Source organism: Rhyacophila brunnea, unplaced genomic scaffold, assembly GCF_057557595.1.
Source record: "Rhyacophila brunnea isolate RB1 unplaced genomic scaffold, BYU_Rbru_1.0 scaffold_15, whole genome shotgun sequence".
NCBI lineage: Eukaryota > Metazoa > Arthropoda > Insecta > Trichoptera > Rhyacophilidae > Rhyacophila > Rhyacophila brunnea.
The window spans coordinates 33,422,627-33,444,098 of record NW_028232806.1 but is presented as its reverse complement, the minus strand read 5'-3'; the positions used below and the strand labels follow the sequence as shown (position 1 = coordinate 33,444,098).

General features: G+C 33.1%; 1 protein-coding gene across 1 annotated transcript in view; it reads right to left on the bottom strand.

The window, feature by feature from the left end:
• Positions 1 to 296: 296 nt before the first annotated feature.
• wwk (anoctamin 8 white walker) overlaps positions 297 to 21,472 on the bottom strand; it is a 50,232-nt gene continuing 29,056 nt past the window's right edge. The window contains exons 19-25 of the mRNA XM_085943311.1: positions 19,159 to 19,420; positions 18,461 to 18,585; positions 12,198 to 12,317; positions 8,245 to 8,403; positions 7,744 to 7,930; positions 4,818 to 4,954; positions 297 to 2,961 (exon numbers count right to left, since the gene is read on the bottom strand). Coding sequence (XP_085799437.1) covers positions 2,866 to 2,961; positions 4,818 to 4,954; positions 7,744 to 7,930; positions 8,245 to 8,403; positions 12,198 to 12,317; positions 18,461 to 18,585; positions 19,159 to 19,420 — 1,086 coding nt within the window. The 3' untranslated portion in view covers positions 297 to 2,865. The remainder of the gene's footprint in view (positions 2,962 to 4,817; positions 4,955 to 7,743; positions 7,931 to 8,244; positions 8,404 to 12,197; positions 12,318 to 18,460; positions 18,586 to 19,158; positions 19,421 to 21,472) is intronic.

The following is a 21,472-nucleotide window of genomic DNA, read 5'->3' as shown; positions in this document are numbered from 1 at the left end:
TTTTGTGAGCTCTTTTATTTGGTTAATCTATATCATTATCGAAATAATTCACAGTATTTGATGGTTAGTTTTATAAAATATGCCATTTCAGTTTCATTTCTCAGTTTACAGAGTGAAATTATTTCAGCTCTAAATATTTATAATGAAGAATTTTAGTTTTGAATTAATCATAAATTGACACAAAGCCACATAAATAAATCAGGAACCAGGAGGTACGGCGTCTTCAGCAAAATACAAACATTTTTAGTAGAGGAAACTAAATTATGACATTTTCTTCTTTTTCTCTAATTCAAAAAAGTTATATTTTTCACTTAACATCACCGTATCTCACGTGTTCAAAAATGTACAAAGTGAATTATTAAAACAGTAGTATTTTTTCTATATCCTCTACTCTACTTACAAGTATGAGGAAAAAAATATAATTTCTCATTCTGTGGCAGACAATTGAAACAATCTTCATTGCTATCTTTGGCAATCTTAATTATATAATATAAAATCCTGATTTAATTATCAAGGCATAACAGTACATCAGTAAAATGCAAAAAAATATATTCACCTTGTTTTAATAACACACTTTATACATACGATAATCACTCAACAAACTTAGCTTTCCTAACTGTCAGAAATTGGCACCTCTTTTTAAATTGATTTTCTATCAAATCGACACTATGCCGAATACCGTTCATTACATCTAGCAGGAATGCTAGTCTGTGAGGTCCTAATACGAAGAAAGAAATGGTCTTGATGTGTGGGGATAGACATGTTTTGTGAAGATTTCATAATATTATTGTCACAATTTTCTGTAATGATTGTATTATTTTTTAGCAGTTTAATTCACTGACATGATTTTTTTTAATTAACAGGATTGTACAATAAGTGCTATTGAATGGAGATGTACATAAAGTTTTGAATACAAAAAGGAGATAAGTCAGGAGAGAAAAAAGAAGATATTTTGTATGGACACTTCTATGTGAAATTTACTGAGTCAGCCGCATCGATTCAGCTCGTTCTTTTTCTCCTTTACGCATATACATATTATGCATTATGATTAATTTGGCATGCGTAACTAATTTTACAAATTTCCAGACTTATCTCCTTTTTTCTATCGCTACGAAATTAAAAAAAAAACTTTAAGCCGGCTCTCACATCAAAACTCATCTCGCCTACGTGTCAAATATGTCGATGTGACGTCATCCAAATGGAGCTCCGCAGATTGGTCGATTGCGACTGTTTCGTTTGAAAAAACATCTGCTGTTGCAATCGACAAGTTGCATGCTTCTCGGGTTCCGAGTCGAAGACGCCAAGTTTCACACAAACACCTACGAATTGGTCAGTCCTATACCGGCTGACCGATCGTCGCATTCAAATATCTATTCGTTTCGAAGGCTACACGCGACTGTCGCTAGGTAGATGTGCGCGGTCTTCACAGCAACACTGGATCGCCATTCTCGGAAAGTTTGATTTATGGTTGTGCGGCAACAAGACGAGTTTAGATGTGAGAGCCGACTAAGTTGTACGGTAAATCAGCATTTCCATTCCAAGACTGAGCATATATGCCTCCACAAAGTGGAAGTTATCTTGACTTTTCTTAGGAGGAATGGTCATTAGTCATTAACTCAACACATTGGGCCCATGCTTTGGATCCAAATACACATGGAAATAAGTCAACAAATGAATTTAATTTAACTGCATGGTTTAAAACCCCGACCTATAGATTTAGACAGAATAAGGAGACATTCTCTCCATTATTCTACAGTGGACAATTAAGTCGAAAAATGCCAACACTGAACATTACTTAGGATAAAAAAGATGCCAGATCAGATATTGGATATTCCTGATTACCCGGATGCTTTATCGCTTTTAAAAGTAGCCCATCATCAGTAATAATATTGTGTAGTGTAGTGGAATACACATTGACACGCCAAAAACAATATACAATATCTATCGAAGTCTCAAGCGATATATGACATTATTATCTTCAGTGATGTCACCATAGTTGTTAATTTTAGTCAAATTAACTATTAAAATCAATAAACAACCATCACTGTATGACAATGGCAAAACATAATAAGAAATCCTAAATTCGAAAGTCTACGTCCAGAAAGAGACGATGTGTTGAAGTGAGGAATCTGCGAGGTATTTACGAGGCATTATTCAGAGCACACGCTTCCGCACTGCCCATGTTATTAGCCAATTACTAAAATGTTTGCCATCCATTATCTAAGAAAGTACATTTCTATCTGGAAACTGAATACCAAAAATCAATTGGACCAAGCCTCTAGAGATGTAAACTGAGTGATTTGCGTGCACGTTCTGTCCCACTTAGTGGGGTGGTCTTCAGTATTAAATTGCATTTTGATTTGAGTGGTGGCATTGCTCGAAAATTTACATGTGCACCATTTTTTTAAATGTTTAATATTGATAGAATCTTCACAAAATTTGTCTCAATGTCTCAAATAAAATGGATAAGAAATTATTGAAAATGTAAATGGAAAAATACTATAGATGGCTACGTTAATAATATGTATTGTATATAAGAGTAGGTATATCGTTATATAAAAAGGGTGAAAACACGACATATAGAGTGAAAATACGTTATCTAAAAAATGACAAGGTAAAATATGTAGTGTTTCACTATTAGGTAAGGGTGTTTTTTCTTTATCTAAACAGGTTTTCTATAACATACAATTAGTGTACTAATCAAACCGGTGTAGTAATTTTGAACAACGCAACAGTTCATCCAAAAAGATTATGACATTAGAATTAAAAAGATAATAAATTTCACGTGAAACAATAATGTAATTTTGTTGATTATAGTTAATGGTGTTAGGATACTGATATTGTTTTGTTTTCCGGATGTTGAATTCAAGAGTTGGAGCGAGGCCTGACGTCATCCACCTGGATCAATTTCTCTATGGGGATCAACGACAGCTCGCCGCCGTACATCGTAGGAGGCAGGGGCTGAAGAAAAATAGTAATATGATGATTGCATCGCGCCATAAGTGTAAAAGCATAGTACATAACTGCAAATTACATATTTTGGAGATATGTATTAGGATTTAAAAAATTAGTTTAGACAATAAAATGACAATATTTAATTTACACCAGAGGGGGGCAAACTTTTTGGATGGAGGGCCAAATTCAAGAATTCAAAATGAGCGGTGGGCCGCAAGTAAAATACCATTTTTTTTTTACACTATTTATTATCACAAAAAATAAACACTACAAAAAAATTAATGAGAACAATGAAACATTTAAAAAAAAAAATTAAATTCAGGTGTTAATTTTGTCGTTGATATTCTCAAAACTGCTTGTAAATGGGCATCGAAGATATTTGGTCGAATTTGTCTGAATTAAGGGCATTGTAAAATTTGGAGATTTCTTCACGACGATGCAATTCTCATCAGTGTCACACTGGAGATCAATAATCTCAGGTTGTAGCTTTGTCGGTACACTATCAATATCTATTGAAAATGGATCGAGTACTATTGCTAAACAAATTTTAATCTATGTCAATGTTTTTTAAAAAATTTTCGTAATCAGAAGTACAATTAATGATGGCGGGCCGCAAAAAAACACCCAGCGGGCCGCAGTTTGCCACCCTCTGATTTACACAAACATTGTGCCATATTGGTTCATTAATTTCCATATTTTTGTATGTAATCAATCAAAATTACAAGTTTACAATTACATTTAAATATCAATTTTTTTTCATTTACTATGGATTTACCCATTTATGGGTCCCAGCGCATCAATTCTACATACAAGGCTGCTATCGGCGGCTATCGAGGGTAGTTTATCATATTTATGTATTGAGGTGGTTAATTGTTACAATAAAATCGTCTAAAACTAAACTGTCAGAAGTGCTATGTTTTAACAGACCCTCTCTTGGCTGTGTTAACCTTGAGAGAGAGATACACAGTTTTGATAGTTTAGACAGCTAACTTATTGTAAGAATTTTAATACTTCAATACAGAAATTTGATAAACTACCCTCGATAGCCGCCAATAGCCACCGATAGCTGCTGATAGCTGCCGATAGCAGCCTTGTGTATAGAATAGATGCACAGATTCAAATCCAGGGTCTGGCAAATACATGTAATATTTTTCAATTTGTATTTGGAGTGAGAGTATGAAACTAATAGGTTGAGCAAGTGGCCAACATCCATTTCTCGTAAAAACAAAAATCTGTTAATACAAACTCCCACTCTGTGGAGGCCCATATGATCTTATCAGGATTAGACATGGTCAAAAGAATGGTTTTACATTTTGTATTTGAAAGTGTCACCCATACTATTAACCCTTTCACCGTGGAGCACTTAATTACCACATTTAAATAACATGCTAATTATATTGAACGGCCAACTAATGAGGGCACAACAGCTGTGCCGTCAGCGGTGAAAAGGTTAAAAAAAATACTGAAAATTATATTTTCTGTTTAAACAATTTCAGCAAAGTTTCAAACCAAAGACTCCCAGAGCAGAAGAATGAGACAGCGGTCAGACTCCGTATTTATTTTTATACAATTCAATTTTTACAAATTTGCAGTTTTGTTTTTCTGGTATGCGGTAAGTGACTTGCTAAGCGTATAGTTTTACCTATACAGCGTGAATATTTTAAGGCTTGAATAATCCAGAGAGTTTATTGACATTGGATAGAAGTCACTAAGTCAAATTAAATGTTAAATAATTGTTTGTAATTGATTTTTTGCCTTTAAGTTAAGCACCTGGTAAGGAGTATTTGTCACTGATTCTAATATTTACTCATATGGCGGCAGAGTGTAGACGGTAATAAACTTGTGATATGGATGATAATTACCTTAGGAGGGGTGGTTTCATGCTTGGCAGCGTCTTTGGCCGCAGCGGCCTCTCTGGCCTTGCGGAGACGTAACGAGAAAACGGCTACAGACCGAGCCCGTTTCACCAGTGCTGCCGTTGCCGGACTCCTTTGCTTAGCTGTTAAGATTAAATAAATAAAATATATAATAAATAAAATATATAAATAATCAAAGTGTTTAGGACTATAACTAAAATAAGTCTTCTTGAAATAGAATAATCATGGTAATAATACTACATAATTTAAATTTTTCAAAATTTAACAAAATTTGAGGTTTAAAACGTTAATTTGGTACTTTCAAAAAAATTTGAAATACAGTACGTCTATTCTCTCAGTAATCCGCCACCCCAAAAACCAGACAAGTGTCCAATTAGTGAAAGGGGCGGATTATAGTGCATAAGTACATACAAAATATGGTAAAAATTAAAACAGGTATTTCGTAAAAATAGTTTTTTTTGATAAATTTGTACTAGCAAATTACGGTTTTATTTATAATCAAAATCAAGTAGGTATTTACTAAATTATACATATTTATAAACTAAGTTTATTAATATAATGTTTGAGGCTTTCGCAGTTGTTTTTTATCATAGTAGATTTTTGGGTTTCCACCGTGTGTCCTTCTTCCTTATTTACTCAACGTTTCGGGCTCGTTGCAGAGGCCATTATCAAGAGATGATATGTTTTATGATGAAAATGTAGTGTAGATATGTGAACATAAACATTGCTCTAAGAATGTCAAAAGGAATCCGATTAGCTAAGAGCAAACATTGCTCAGAGTTATCTGTCAATCGCTACGACCAGGGATACCGGCTCGAATATTGGATTTTGCTGATAGTGCCGGAAGCCATGACGTTTTTAACCGTAATCCATCATCCCTATTAATATATTAATATAACGGATTCCTTTCGACATTCTTAGAGCAATGTTTATATTCACATACCTACACTACATTTTCATCATAAAACATATCATCTCTTGATAATGGCCTCTGCAACGAGCCCGAAACGTTGAGTAAAGAAGGAAGAAGGACTCACGGTGGAAACCCAAAAATCTACTACGATAAGTTTATTAACTAAATATTAAACAGTAAATCACTTGACACAACCAGTTGTTCAGTGAGGCAGATATTGTTGAATGGCTTAGGATTCCTGACTTTCCTTATGACCAAAAGCTTTATTTTGTGTGTCCCGGTTGCATTGGAGCACGGCATAATTCGCGATGAACGTACGTTTTATGAAGGGAAAGCTTCCAAAATAAACCCGTCTCATCTGCATTGTATACTTGTACGCGGCAGACTATTGAATTTGACAATCGAATACCGGCGAATTATAGAGCTTGATTCTGTGCTTTCAACTAGTAAAAATAACGGCGGATTATAGTAGTTATCGGATTATTGAGCGGCGGATTACTGATAGTATACTGTAGCATTGAAATAGCATTGGTCTAATCTCATTCCATTTCATGGTAGGTACATATTTATTAGATCTATCAATTTACGTAATTTGAAGCTGTTTATAATAAAAATATGTCTAAAACGAACAGAAGCGATGTTGGAATTATTATTAATAAACTTTTGGTTTGTTCCGAAGAAGAAAAAAAGCCGCATCTAGAAGGAGATCCAATACATTATTTAAATACGCCTCTAGCACACGTTGCCGCCATCACAGGTACATTACTGAGAAATCTTCTATATGCGACGACAGCGACTTCCTGTTATCGCTAATTTCTTGTTGTCGGACAGTATTGATCGATATTATATTTATTGGCGAACAGCGAACAAACAATATTAAAACAAAATACTATTTTACATGTGTATGCTCGATCTGGAGCAAAAATCTCGAAAAAACTACACTGAAAATAATGGCTAAATTTAATATTGTATTGTATTGTAATCAGTATCACCAATCAGAATTTAAATATTCCAACTAGAGAAAGGTAACCATACCCAATATCCAGTAGCAAAGGATGGAGGTAGGATTTTAAAATCCGACATAAATAGTGCACACTAAATGTATTTGTTTTCAAGACTACAATGCGTAGATAGTGTTTGTTAGTTTTTAAAATTCAATTAAACCCTGCCTAATCCAAGCCATAGTAGATAATAATAGTGATAAAATATAAACCATATATAATTTTAGATATTTTATAGATAGAAGAATATTTTTTATCAAGTATGGTTTTGTTTAGGCAGGATTTAATGAATTTTAAAAAACTAACCAACACCATTTTGTAATATGTATTCTTAATTCAACGAAAACTCATCGATTATGATTTGGTTTAGGCAGGGTTTAATTGAAAATTAAAAACTAACAAGCACCATTTGCAAAATGTATTCTTAGTTCAATGAAAACAAATAAGTATGAGTGACAAAGTTGAGTGTGCACTATTTACATCAAATCTTAACAGCCTACTTCTACCCCTCGCCACTGCCGGTATTGCATCCAAAGAAGAGCATCTATGCCAATGATACTGAACCTTTTTTTCTTCAGGCCAAATACATATATTTGTAAAGTAACGCGGGCCACATCACTACTGGTGTGACGAAAAAAATCATGAAACCCCCCCTTTTTTTACAAAACGTTTTTGAGATTTTAAAAATTATGCGTGTTTTTTAAATTAATCGTGTGCAATAGCAACACTCTTATACCAGATCTGATGTGGACCATAATGACAATCCTCTTCGGGTGTCACTATCTGTGCGTCAAAGTCGAAACGAATCTCAAAATATACGAAAATCCTGATAATAAATGTGTTTCGGGTTGCACATAAAAGCTTAAAGGGCCGCAGATTGAGTATCGCTGATCTATGCCAATATATCATAGTATCAGTCAAAAAGCTTTTCGCCATATCACCGAGGCCAATATCAAAGGTGACAGTACAGTGGGCAATAACTAGGTGCAAGTCTTACTTTTAGGTTTTTCCTCCTCTGGCGCAGCGGCAGTGACTGCGGTGCCATTGTTTTCTGCAGTGGGTGTGGGAGGGGCCAGCGTCGGTTGAGAGGAACCGACCACCTGCGATACGCTTATATTCGTAGGAGTCACACTCCTGGCTCCCAACAGCTCAGGGTCTGAACCGCTATTTGCCGCTGATATCTCCTGCAACATATTACGACAGATTAAATTATTAATATGTAGTTATTGTGTAATTTTTTTGGATTGACACTAGAAAATGGGGCTTAGATGAACCGTGAATAACTTAAGTGAACATCAAAGTAATGGGAGATCCTGTCATAAAAACTGCGATGGAAGAGGGGCCATATGGAATGTCTGCTAGACAGTAACACACCAATGATCCTGACCAGTGGGTACCCCAGCGGAAGCAATCTTGTCATAACACCGTGTTAACACGCATGAAGATGTCGCAATATGAGTCCAAGGATATTAGTGATATAAGCATTAAAATGGATGACCTTTCTCTCAAGCTTGAGTGTAGGCACGACGGGCGGAATGCAGTGAGTGGATCGATGCAGAGGCTCCCGGGCGGCTAGAACAGCGGCTCTCAAAGGTCTCGGAGCCCACTCTGCGCCCCCTGGACCCACCGTCAGGTGAACCCCCGGATGCTCCGCTTCCTGGTTACACACAGTTAATTGAATATATTCCGCCACCAGCGTGTTCACAATGATAACTAACTTAAGTAACCGAAGCCTTGGGTGCTTCCTAACCTTCAACCCCAAGCAATGATAATCAAAAGCAACAACTTTTAATTCTTTCAGTTGCAAGCGTGATATGTTGTAAGTTGAGGGGTAGGTACTTGTACCAGTGGCGAAGGGTGAAGGTAGGCTATTAAAATCTGCCATAAATAGTGAATACTAAACTTTGTCAGTTATAAGTATTTGTTTTCATAGAAATAAGACTACAATTTACAGATGGTGTTGGTTAGTTTTTAAAATTCAATTAAACCCTGCAAAAACCAACCATAATAGATAATAGTCAAAAACACTCATTTATCCATAAAATATCTAAAATTATGCAATTAAATCATAGATAACTTTGGATATTTTATAGATAGAATAATATTTTTTACATATGATGTGGTTTAGGTAGAGCTTAATAAATTTAAAAAAAATGAACCAACAATATGTGCAATATGTATTCTTAATCCAACGAAAACAAATGAATGAAAAAGTGTGCACAATTTTGTCGCACCACCCAAAATATACCAAAACTATTATAGTTTAGTTTAGGCAGGATTTAATTGATTTTTAAAAACTGACCCATCTGTAAATTGTAGTCTTGGTTCAATAAAAACAAATATGTATGACTAACAAAGTTCAATGTGCACTATTTATGGCGGATCTTAACAGCCTACCTCCACCCTTCACTACTGCACTACTACATACATACCTATCACTTTTACAGACAATGAAATTAATAAATTTTGCATATCTTGATGCTTACTCCAAACTCTTCAAAATTAAATTTAAAAAAAGGCCTTTTCAAATTTTCAATAGTCACCACCAACAAAAACGACATGTGGTTGCAAATGGTAGTAGAAAATTTTTTGTAGTTTCTACAATAAACGGAAATTATTCTTTTACAGTTAAAATAAATCTAGACAACTGAATTTCTTTGAAGTAAATTTCGAAATATCAATCATTCTCTAGAGTTCTAAATATTTTGCAATATCGATGGAAAAAGATTTCGAATTAATCTAATAGAATTGTTGAGTATCTGTTTTGCCAAAATAATAATAGACCTTAGATCAGTTGCGAAGGGTGGAAGTAGGCTGTAGAGATTCGACATAGTGTACACTAAACTTTATCAGTCAAGCATATTTGTTTTCATTGAACTAAGACTACAATGTTATGTAGATAGTGTATGTTTTTAAAATTCAATTAAACCCTGCCTAATCTAAGCCATAGTAGATAATAGTGAAAAAATATTTGTTTACATATCCATAAACTATCTAAAATTATGCCATTAAATCATACATAATTTAGATATTTTATAGATAGAAGAATATTTTTTATCGATTATGGTTTGGTCTAGGCAGGGTTTATTGCATTTTAAAAAACTAACCAAAACAATCTGTAATATTATGTGTTCTTAATTCAACAAAAACCAATTTTATGTACGACTGAAAAGGTGTGCACTATTTTTGTCGGATCGCCCACAGCATACCTCAAATATTATGTTTTGGTTTAGGTAGGGTTTAATTGGATTTTAAAAACTAACCAGCACCCTGCAATTTGTTTTCTTAGTCTAATGAAAATAAATAAGTAGGTATGACTGATAAAGTTTAGTGTGCACTATTATTTATGTTGATTCTTAACAGCCTATCTCTACCCTTCACCACAGCCATAAATGTTATCAAGCTAGTGTTAAAATTTATTTGTTAGGTTGGAATTGAAATACCAACAACACATTGATTTCGAAATAATATGCAAAGATTAAATCAATAGATTAGCATATTTTCTATTGATGCAAAAAATCGCAATGAAAATGCAACAATTTCTTGCGGTACACCGGATGTAAAGCTCTAACGTAAGCGACTGGGCTTTTTGGATGAATGAATATGTTTGCACGATGTCACTCCGTCATGATAACTATGATGATAAATGAACACTAATTTAGGTAAATTCCATGTTTATTTATCCGATTAAGCACTCACCATTTTACCACTTCACTAGTTTCTACCGTAAATACATGAATTATGAATATCATTCTATTCGCATGTTATAATTTACTCGTTCAATAAACAATACTTGAATGGGGTTACGAAATCAGAAATAAAATGATGCTTTCGACAACCATTAATCGCTAGCTTTTACCTGAATAATGCAGCAACCGTACAGTAAACAAAGAAAGGATAAAAATACATTTGAAAATAATATATATCGTCTGCCGTTTTCCATGAATTAATGCGCTGAAAACCAATCATCCATCTTTTACGATACGAATACTGTGCGCCATCTTGGATCAGAAGTAGTAATTTATTATTTTCATATACATCTGGAGAAACTATACGAATACTGTACTTGAAGAGTGTAAAATCTATATTATATAAGTCAAAATATGTTTGATTGATTTCCTTTTCGAACTTGACGTCAACTAACATCTACATATAAAAAATTCAAAGTTTATTTGTTCAAATTATCTTTCCTGCCAATTCCAATTTCGAATTTTTAAAACAGATAAAGTTTGCATATTTTGGAATCGATTTTAATTTCTTTTGTTTGACTTATGGTCAGAATTATTTAAATTTTTATGTCATGTTGTATCCTAGATACAGATTGAATAATGTAATTTTGTTAAGATAAATGTATATCAAATCAATGAAGCGACCTCGGGGGACTTCACATAGTTTAATATAATAATAAAATAGTACATTGTTATTCAAAGACAATTTCACAACTCATGCTACACCAAAATATGTCAATAATACAAAGAGATGTATTTAGTTCTAGTTACATGTGCAGACTCAACAACTCATGACAATCATTGTGACAACTCTTCAATCTTAAACAGCAATTATACATAACGATTCAGGTAACAATTCGATCGTCTCGACGGTTGTTTTCAACGGTTCACAACATACACCGGAAACTTGTACGTATGCAGTTTGCCGTATCATAATTCACCGTGAAATGTTGTATCGGAAATATGTGGCCATATATTAAAGACCGTCCAAACTCTATGGGTCGTACCTATAGTACTTACTAACATAAAATTCATGTCTAAATAAAACACGGTTCTTGTCGGTTTACACTTTACAGGAAGCCAGTAGCAAATAAATTTTGAAAATAGCTGATATAGTGGATTATTTGTTAGGTTTTCATTCTTGACTTCATGAATTTTGCCAAAATCAGTTACGAAAATTGAATTAATTTTCATATTGAATCAAATAAAATTGGAAACCGTATAGTATAGTATACAGTCGTCTCTTTCCGATAAGTAAGCTCACGGCGAATTGTGCTACAGAGAAATGTTTTACATACAATTTACATATTTATGTAACCAAAAATCATAAAAATATCAATTGTTCAGCTTGGTGGCTACACCAAACAATCTTACGTGATATTATCTTACTTCAAATGTTTAAATGTCACGGCAACCTATTGCTTTTTGAATTTAGTGGCATATTATTTGAATTGCGTACTATTATTATCTGTGTCAATAATGAATAAAGTTTGGCAAAGAAAAACATCAATCTGACAGCATTGTAGTGATAAAAACTAATTCATTCATCATTTCCCGATTGGGCAAGATAGGTCGATAAGAGTCGTTGAGATGACGAATCTGCTCATGTAATTTGAGTTTTACAAGGAGTCATAATATTAAAAATTGACAAGTTACAAAGGTATAATATTAAAAGCATGCGTTAAGTGTTAAGTAATGGCTGAGAAGCAAGGCGTGGACTTACGTGAGGCCAGTGTCGGGTGGGCGACGGCGACTTTTTGGGCCTGAAAGGCGGAATCTCCGGCAGCATGGGGCTGCGTGCCGGCAGTGTCGTCTCACTGGCTTGGCTTGAGATTCCCAACAGCTATTTGTGTGCGTGATTGAAAGCGTGGTATCATAAATACAATATGGCGTATTCTACTATAATCTTATATTTATAAATTTACACCATAAAATTAAATATCAAGAATCAAAACCTGCGAGGTAGATAAATTAATGAACGCTCCTCGTAACAAACAAAATCCTGAATGTATAAAACTTTGTCGATTACAAATGTTGGCAATCATTAATCAGAACGATTTAGAACTAAAATTTGCACTGCAAAAGCGTTTGAGTCTATACTACGTCCAATCAGTTTTGCCTAAAATGCAGAAATCATTGATAAGAGTTGACGACACTACGCTCACTCAATGGCAGTTTAAAATGGTTGATTGACAGACCCATACTAACTTAAGAATGGGAAATGGGGAATTTTTGAAAGGAAAATCTTGAAAAGGATCATATACTCTAAGATCTTGAAAAGATCTGAGCATGTGAAGTTGGCATGTGGTAGGAAAGTCACTGCGATGAACTGTATGCTTCAGATATTGATCTCTTTACAACAGGGATCGGAGAATAGGGGTAAATTAACCCAGCAGACCTATTCCAATTGCGTAACACCATAACACTTTTCCATTAGAATCGGAGATAACAATATTGTGTTATGGATGCATTCTATGTACAAGACAGTTATCAATAACTGACAGCACGGTGTTAGGAAATCTTGGAGTTGGTACCCATGTGTCACCCTTCGTGTGAAGTTGAATAAAAATATTTTGCCTAATAATGAGAATTAACGAGCTTATGTTATCAACAAGGCCGGCAAAGACGCTGTTCACAAAAGTCATTTTTGACATTTCATAACCTCAAGATACTTAACGCTTGGAATACGTTATTGCATATTTATTACTATTTTCATAATTTCGGAGTTAAGGGTTGGTAGATGGGTAAACGTGAAAAGTTTGGGAACACTTACAGCCCAAAAAACACAGAATAATCGAAAGGCTTTTTAAAATCGTGCACGGAAAAGTGTCAAAGATGCTGTTGCCTTTTGCAAAAGACTATTTTTGCAAACAAAGATTTTCTACCCGTATGAACTTCAAAGTATAGTACAGAGATTGCTTGGGCCCCGAAGAAGGAATCTGAGTTGTTCTGACATAAAAAAGCCGAAAAAATGTTTTTGTCAAATATGAAACAAAATCATTGTTCCAAGACCTGAACTGGAAAAGTTTTTAAATGCTTCAGTTATTTAATCTTTTTCAATTGATTTTGAATGTGTAATTTTAAGGAAAAATAGCTTTCATAGATAGAAAACCAATCCCTGGCTCCTGCTCCACCGTCTCACATATGAAGTTGGGACGACTTCACAAAGCAGGCCATGTCTCAAGGATGGAGATCCACAACCAGATAAAAGAATCTCCCTCAATAGACGTGATGGAATAGGAATGATTAAGAGGCCTAAACTGAGATGAAGGAATACACCGAGGGCTTAGTGTCAAACAACACTATCTACAAAAGTGCAACTTTACAGGAGAGCCAAAAATCGTTATTTTAGATTCTTGTAACTCAACAAGGGAAATATTTATTTAAAACCTAATATTAATATTTTATAATTTATTGTGTATTGTACATTTATCTTGCTTATGATGATGTTAAAATTTATAGGGATAGTTTTTAAAAAATATGAAAACAAGGGTAACTAATGTAGTTAGCGTTAAACTTTATTGACGATTTAATAAGAAATTAGAAAAGATTGACATAACGTTGTGTGACTATCATCTAGCCGTAAATGTAAGATAACGTTATCTCAAAAAAAAAAAAAACACTTTTTTTAAGCACTCGACACTATCTTTGACATCAAAATAATGGAGGGAGGTTATAGACAGTAAGTTGTTGGGGGTAGAAAAAACCAACACTGGGTTGCAGCCCTAATGATAGTGACGATAGTCGATCAATAGAGAACTACATAATATTTTATGTAACTTACAGAATGCATTATTATTATAATTTCCCTTGCCTTTTAATTAATAAAAATCTGCTCTTTTGTTATACCTAATACATACCATATTGATTACGCCATTTTGAGGATATCCAAAAATAATTCTTATAAACATGGATAGAAAATATTTTATACTTAATCATATGCCAAAAATACTTAAGGGGGGACATGCTCGTCGAAGGTCAAAATTGAGTTTTTATTGTATTTTCAAACCATGACTCTGGACACTCCTTAAACGTTGTAGATAATCTATTTATATAATTTTGAAGCCATATTATCCTTTATAGTTATTTTGAACATTTGATGACTGCATAAAGTATTTTTGTTACATAAAATAGTATTCTTTTTAACCTCTCGCTCTAATGTTTTAGAATATAGTCATATTTCGGTACATAACTATGCAGCGGTGTTAAAATTTTTTACATTTATTAATTTTTAAACGCATTTATAAAACCATTAGTATAATTTATTACGAGATAATTTTTGTAAAATATTCACAATAAAAAATTATATTGATAATCTCTGTGATCCCAAATTTGACAAGAATTAGGCATTTTATTATTCAAAAAATCGGCAAGATTAACACATTTGAAGATAATTTTAAAGATACTTATTATAAGCTATGTCTTTGACCATTCAAGTGTAATAAACATCTTATGAATAATGATTGCTTTATAATAATTATTGACCTAAGAATAAGGTAGTGTTTTTTTGAAATACGCCATTTCTTTTGTCATTCCCCAGTGGTTAAGCTACAACATACGGCCGTAGCCATAAATTGACAAACTATAATTGAAGTAGGGAGTAGAATGATATTGACGCGCGTGTTTGAACATGTACCGTTTAAAAAAAAATAAAAAAAAAATTCAGTTAGGTACATGTTCAAACACGCGCGTTAACATAATTTTACTCTTTACTTTAATTATAGTTTGTCAATTTATGGCTACGGCCGTATGTTGTAGCTTAACCACTGGGGAATGACAAAAGAAATGGCGTATTTCAAAAAAACACTACCTTATTCTTAGGTCAATAATTATTATAAAGCAATCATTATTCATAAGATGTTTATCACACTTGAATGATCAAAGACATAGCTTATAATAAATATCTTTAAAATCATCTTCAAATGTGTTAATCTTGCCCATTTTTTGAATAATAAAATGCCTAATTCTTGTCAAATTTGGGATCACAGAGATTATCAATATAATTTTTTATCGTGAATATTTTACAAAAATTATCTCGTAATAAATTATACTAATGGTTTCATAAATGCGTTTAAAAATTAATAAACGTAAAAAATCTTAACACCGCTGCACAGATATGTACCGAAATATGACTATATTCTAAAACATTAGAGCGAGAGGTTTAAAAGAATACTATTTTATGTAACAAAAATACTTTATGCAGTCATCAAATGTTCAAAATAACTACAAAGGATAATAAGGCTTCAAAATTATATAAATAAATTATCTACAACGTTTAAGGAGTGTCCAGAATCATGGTTTGAAAATACAATAAAAACTCAATTTTCACCTTCGACGAGCATGTCCCCCCTTAACAATAAAATATATAAAAAAGATTTCTTCAACAAATTTATTGAAATATTGCATTGCGATATAAAAGGATACACAAAACATAGTCTCAAAAATACTACAGATCTTTTTAGCATAGCTGTTGAGTAGAATATTAAATTCTTAGGAATAGATTAGAAATAATTTTCAATATGAAAATTTAAAAGAATAATTAATACCTACCGTATTACATAACCTAAAATAGATTCATGTAATTGTTTTAAAGCAACATGTGTGACAGCAAATTTTGATAGTGTAATATTGTGTTGTAAGTAATTATCAATTTATATGATATTTACAATATAAATGTTACGCAATGAATAATCCTGTAATAAACTGTATTACTTAATGGATTCTGAACTATTTAAAAAGATCAACCTAGATAGTATTGTATATCTGGTAACGATTTATTCACATATACATAAAGGGTCAAGGTCATAATCCTGTCAATTAAAATCCCAACAGTTAAAATCACGACAGTAAAAATACTGACAATTAAAATTCCTAAAATTAAAAATCCTTGAAAGATGCGGAGTCATCTGGTTGGTACCGCCATAACATAATGCAAGTGCTCCGTTGGCGAGCCAAAAATTGACGGACAATAAATTGTTCGAATTGTATAGGTTCTGCTACTGCCCAACGGACGATCAACGAATGAGTAACTACGTAGCTGTCAAAAGTTGTGATTATCAAAAAGTCTTCTGATAATCTTAAGATTTTGTGTCATTTACATGTAAATTTGCATAAAATAATATAGCACTGATAACAACAAAATTTTTAAGTTTTCTTTTAAAAATTCATAAATTTTATATTTAAAAAAAAATATTGATAATAAAAGATGATTAATAAAAGTGTTTAGAAAAATTACTGGTTTTTTTGGTCCGAATGATTGCATATTATCTATTAATGTCAAATCGTATTTACGTAGTGATTAACGGACGAACACTGGCAGCTCGGAGAGTAAAATATCAAACATGTTTGAAATCCAACGAATCTGGTCTGCAGGCTTAAAGTAGACAGATTAGGAGTGCTTCACAGGAAAAAGAAGTCCGAAGACTATAAATCGTCTGACTTGCGTGCCAATGGAGCACAGGCATAAGATTTCATATTAATGTATGCACTTCATGTAGCACACATGCATACATGAAATGACGGACGCTTTGGGTGGTTGAATGTAAACCTAATCAAAATGATACTTTGAGATTTTGACATGTAGGAATTTTAACTGGCACCCATACATATGTATAGGTATAATTTTTTGTAAGACATTTTTATGATATAGATTAACAATGAAATGCATGTGTTGTTGACTCTATGTATAATGAATTGTTTACGTAACACAAGAAGTAATCTGTCATGTTGAAAATATTACTGCGTAAAATTTGCGTTAGAATCGAAAAATTCATTAGTCGACTATATTTCCAAATAACAAGAGGATGTTAAATTCTTATTATGTCCATACAAAAGTTTTTGCACAGTTTAACGCCGTTAATTCAAAATAAAGGAACCATAATTTGTGGGAATAAAATCAAATTCAAATTAAAATCAAATTGTGGGAATGAAAATTCAAAATTTGGATAAAAATATTTGCACTTTTGTGATTGATTTTGAGTAATACGAAAATATTTAGTAATCGTAAATGAAGAGTTATAAAATAATGAATATTGGAAAAACTATCTATACAGTCGAACTTGGTTACTACGATCACGGAAATAGCGAGAGGATGTAATGAGGAAACATTCGTTGACATATTAGTTTATGATTTTCTCCATACATTTGTTCACTTTTATAACGAGCTACTTCTCGGGTATACTGAGCAAAACTTGTAATGTGTCGATCGTTTAAAAACAACATTTTCGATCCTAAGCGATAAAATCCAAATGGACAGTTAAGTAGACCGATGCCGCCGGCATCAGATTACGTTTATGACACTAGTTAAGTGTCTAAGTACCTAATTGGTGTTTTCGCCGACAACATTGAAAAAGTATCCACGCATATGGTTGAAAGTGCATGCAAAAAATCCAAGCTTTGTGAAGTCAGTAGGTACCTACCAGAGCCGGCGGCTCAGCACTTTATTACAATAAACAACTTCTTTTGTAGTTTATGAATACCATGCTTATTTGGGGGATTTTCACAATGGTTTTCTGATTTCTTTATGTTCTATGCTTAAATAGAATGTGGCGCGAAAAATGTTATATAATGATGTAATGAGTAATGCTATAACGAGCAAATTCAGTCGGTCCCATCTTCCTCGTAATAACCAAGTTCCACTGTATTTGGTTTTATTCAAATTATCAATGATAAAAATCATTTCGAATTATGACTTTCGAATTATATAATTATTTACTCTTTTGTGATTAGTATCAGATTTTTTAGACATAAAGTTGGTATCTGGATGGTATTTGAAAATATTGACGACAACAACGATATTATTATTAAAAATAATCAAATATTACATATAGAACTATTCTTTACGAAGTATGGCATGTAGCAGTTTTAATAAGATTCATTCGCATAATCAAAAAAATATAAAGTACTAACTAAAATAAATTGGAATGGCCAATTTGTACGTTTTACTTGGTAAATTTGGTGCAATGCATGTAGTTATGTAACAAATACCTGCGCAAGGTGGTGTGTTGGTGATGGGGTGTTCTTCTGCCTGAATGGCGGAATCTCAGGGATGAGGGGACGGCGGGGTGAGCTGGCAGGGGGGGTGGAGCCACTTCCCTGACGGGAGCGATCACCTAGAAAATTATGATGCAACATAAAATAATGAATCTTTTATATTCCACGCTGGAACTTATCATTAGAAATTCCAGCCAGAAAACCAGCCAACTAAAGATTGATTTCACTCGTTTATGTATGTATTAAGGTTCATTTGCAATATCATTTTTTAAGTTTTAACACACATATAATACATTCAATTTAATGGCCACTTAACATTATACTAAAGTAAAATAATATATTCGGTAATACTTTACATTAGAGTTTGCAATTGACTCGAAATTTTGGAAAAATTGCAAGAATTTGCGATCTGTATTTTTTATGACGATTTAATGTATTATTATTTCAAAATCCACTCTTTCCCATTCAATTAATGGCCCAAATTTCAACCTTTATTTTCCATTTCCAACTTGTCTCTTGAAATATGTATGCAATCGGCACAATGGTGTGTATTTACTCACCATTGAAAATGATTGTTAAAATTTTAGCCTGTTTAATAATGAGGCGTAGGCGGAGTGAAGGCAAGACATAAGTGGCAGTAGAGGTTTCAAAATTATGCACCTTGATTCAAGTAATCCATATTCACTACTCACTCTCTCTTTCCGATACCCTCCTGCTCCCAGACCTGGACGAAACGGCTTCGAGTGAAGAGTTCACCGATGGAGGTTCAAAAACATCATTAATATCGGAGGAGACCGGAGTATCCGTTGGTCGAACGGTAAACCGACCAATAAGAAGCCTTTCCTCAGGAGTGATAGTGACATCATCCGACACCGTTTGCCCATTGTTGGCTTGCTGATCAGAGCACAGGAGGTCTTCTTGGCTGGTACCGCTTGAATTTCCGCCACTTTCCGTCTAAAATAAAAAAATATTAATAAGGGCCCAGTGTATAGTCATACTTTCTTATAAGCGTGTTTATACATTATGTTACCGATTTTCAGGCTCAAAATCATGTAACACATAATAAATGACACACGTCAAATAATTTGTAGACAGCCAATTAGCATCGAGCATTTGCTAAAATCAACATGGCCGTTGTAGCAGTTCACGTTATCAAAGGTGTCTCAAGTTTTTAGTAGAAATACAACGAAATAAGATCGTACCCAGAATGTTGCTAAAGTGGAAGGAAATACATCAAGGAAACGATTCATCAATTAGGAATTATGGAAAAAGAACGTGGATCATCGGGAAAGGTATTTAAAATACGACTATTTTGCATTAAATGTTGGCAAATACTGGGTGATTGAGAATTTATCTCGAATTAAACAATTGTTTTTTATTTTAGTTATTTCCGTACTTTTTTGTAATTGTTCTACCTGCACAAAATAAAAACTGTATGAATGTAAACTTCCCTGGTTTCAAATAATGGTTTTTTAATAAGATTTTTTTATAACATTTTTTCTGTTAAAAATTACTCGGAATACGTTTATTTAAAAAAAAAATATTGTGATTACATTATTGATAGTAAAAAAGTGTCAAAATTATACATAATAGGTACATTTGTGTAAAAGTGTATGTTGTTTTTTCAATGTATGCTTGATCCAGTGCAAGGGCCCAATGGGTTGGGCGAATGGCTAACAACCATTCCTCGAAAAAAAGGTTCTGTTAATATAACCTTCACTCTGTGGAGGTTCATATGCTCAACTTAGGAGCGAAGACGGTAATTACATTTGTGTATCTTTTTCTACTATCACTTACCTAAAAAATCTAACTAACCTAACCATGTTATATTTTTTTGATTTTATTTTACTAATCATTTGTCTATTAGATGAAGAGAAGACAAAACTTATGTTCGATTCGTTCTAATGTATTAGGTTTTATGATAATAAATAAATTTAAAAAAATACGATTTTTATTTTACTGACGAAAATTCTCATATCACCAATGAATGAAATCATTCTAACAAATTATTTTTGTATTTTTATTGAAATAATAATTGTTTTTTATTTACCCTATACTTGTCAACCACTTATCGTTAGCGTTGAGAAACAAAGACCGATAAGTCACACCTACTGGGTTCCTAAATACGATAAATTTGACAGTTAGTTCCAAATGCCGATAAGTACATCACTGTTTTGTCAATTTCTCCTTTACTGCTACGAAAATGATTAATTTTATTGTGAATATTTGTATAAAAACAACACACCACCATAGTATAAATTCAATCATAGGTTTTCATAAGAAGAAGTAGTTTTAAATGAAAATATTTAGTTTGCCAACATTTTATCAAAGTGGACTTATCGTATATAGGAACTATACGACTCATATATCGTCACCGTACAGGCCAAGTAGCGTAATCCTCAAATATCAAATTATTCAGGAAGTGAAAAAAACTGTGGACATTGGATTTACTTATTATTTTATATATATTATTTTATTACAAATTGTGTGGCTTACTCTGTACGTACCCTGAGGCTTACGTTTCGAGAGGGTTTCAGCATTTGGCTGGAATATTTTTGTCAAGTTACAAATGGCTCAAAAAATAATTTTTGAATTATTTTGATATGAAATAATTTTTCGGGATTTATGATACTTAGCCAGTTCGAGTAAGAGTATGCAATAAGTCCATTACCATTAAAATGTCATTTTGGTGAAAAGTGAGGGTTACGCTACTTGGCCTGTTGGCGTGACGATATAATATATTTAATTAGCTCGATTTAATTACGAAGCCAGTCACTCCACCTTGGCGAAAATTGTAATACCTCAGAGCACGTATATATTGAATTTAATTCGCATGAATCATAGACTATGTAGCAGTCACCCTGACAGTGAAAAGATGTGAAGTTTGAGTCGCGTATATTAATATTGAAATCTATTTACCCAACTTGGTGACCAATGCATTTGGATCCCTTTAATCATCAGTCATCATCACTCAAACATCTAAAAGTATGTAATGAAGTAGTAGGA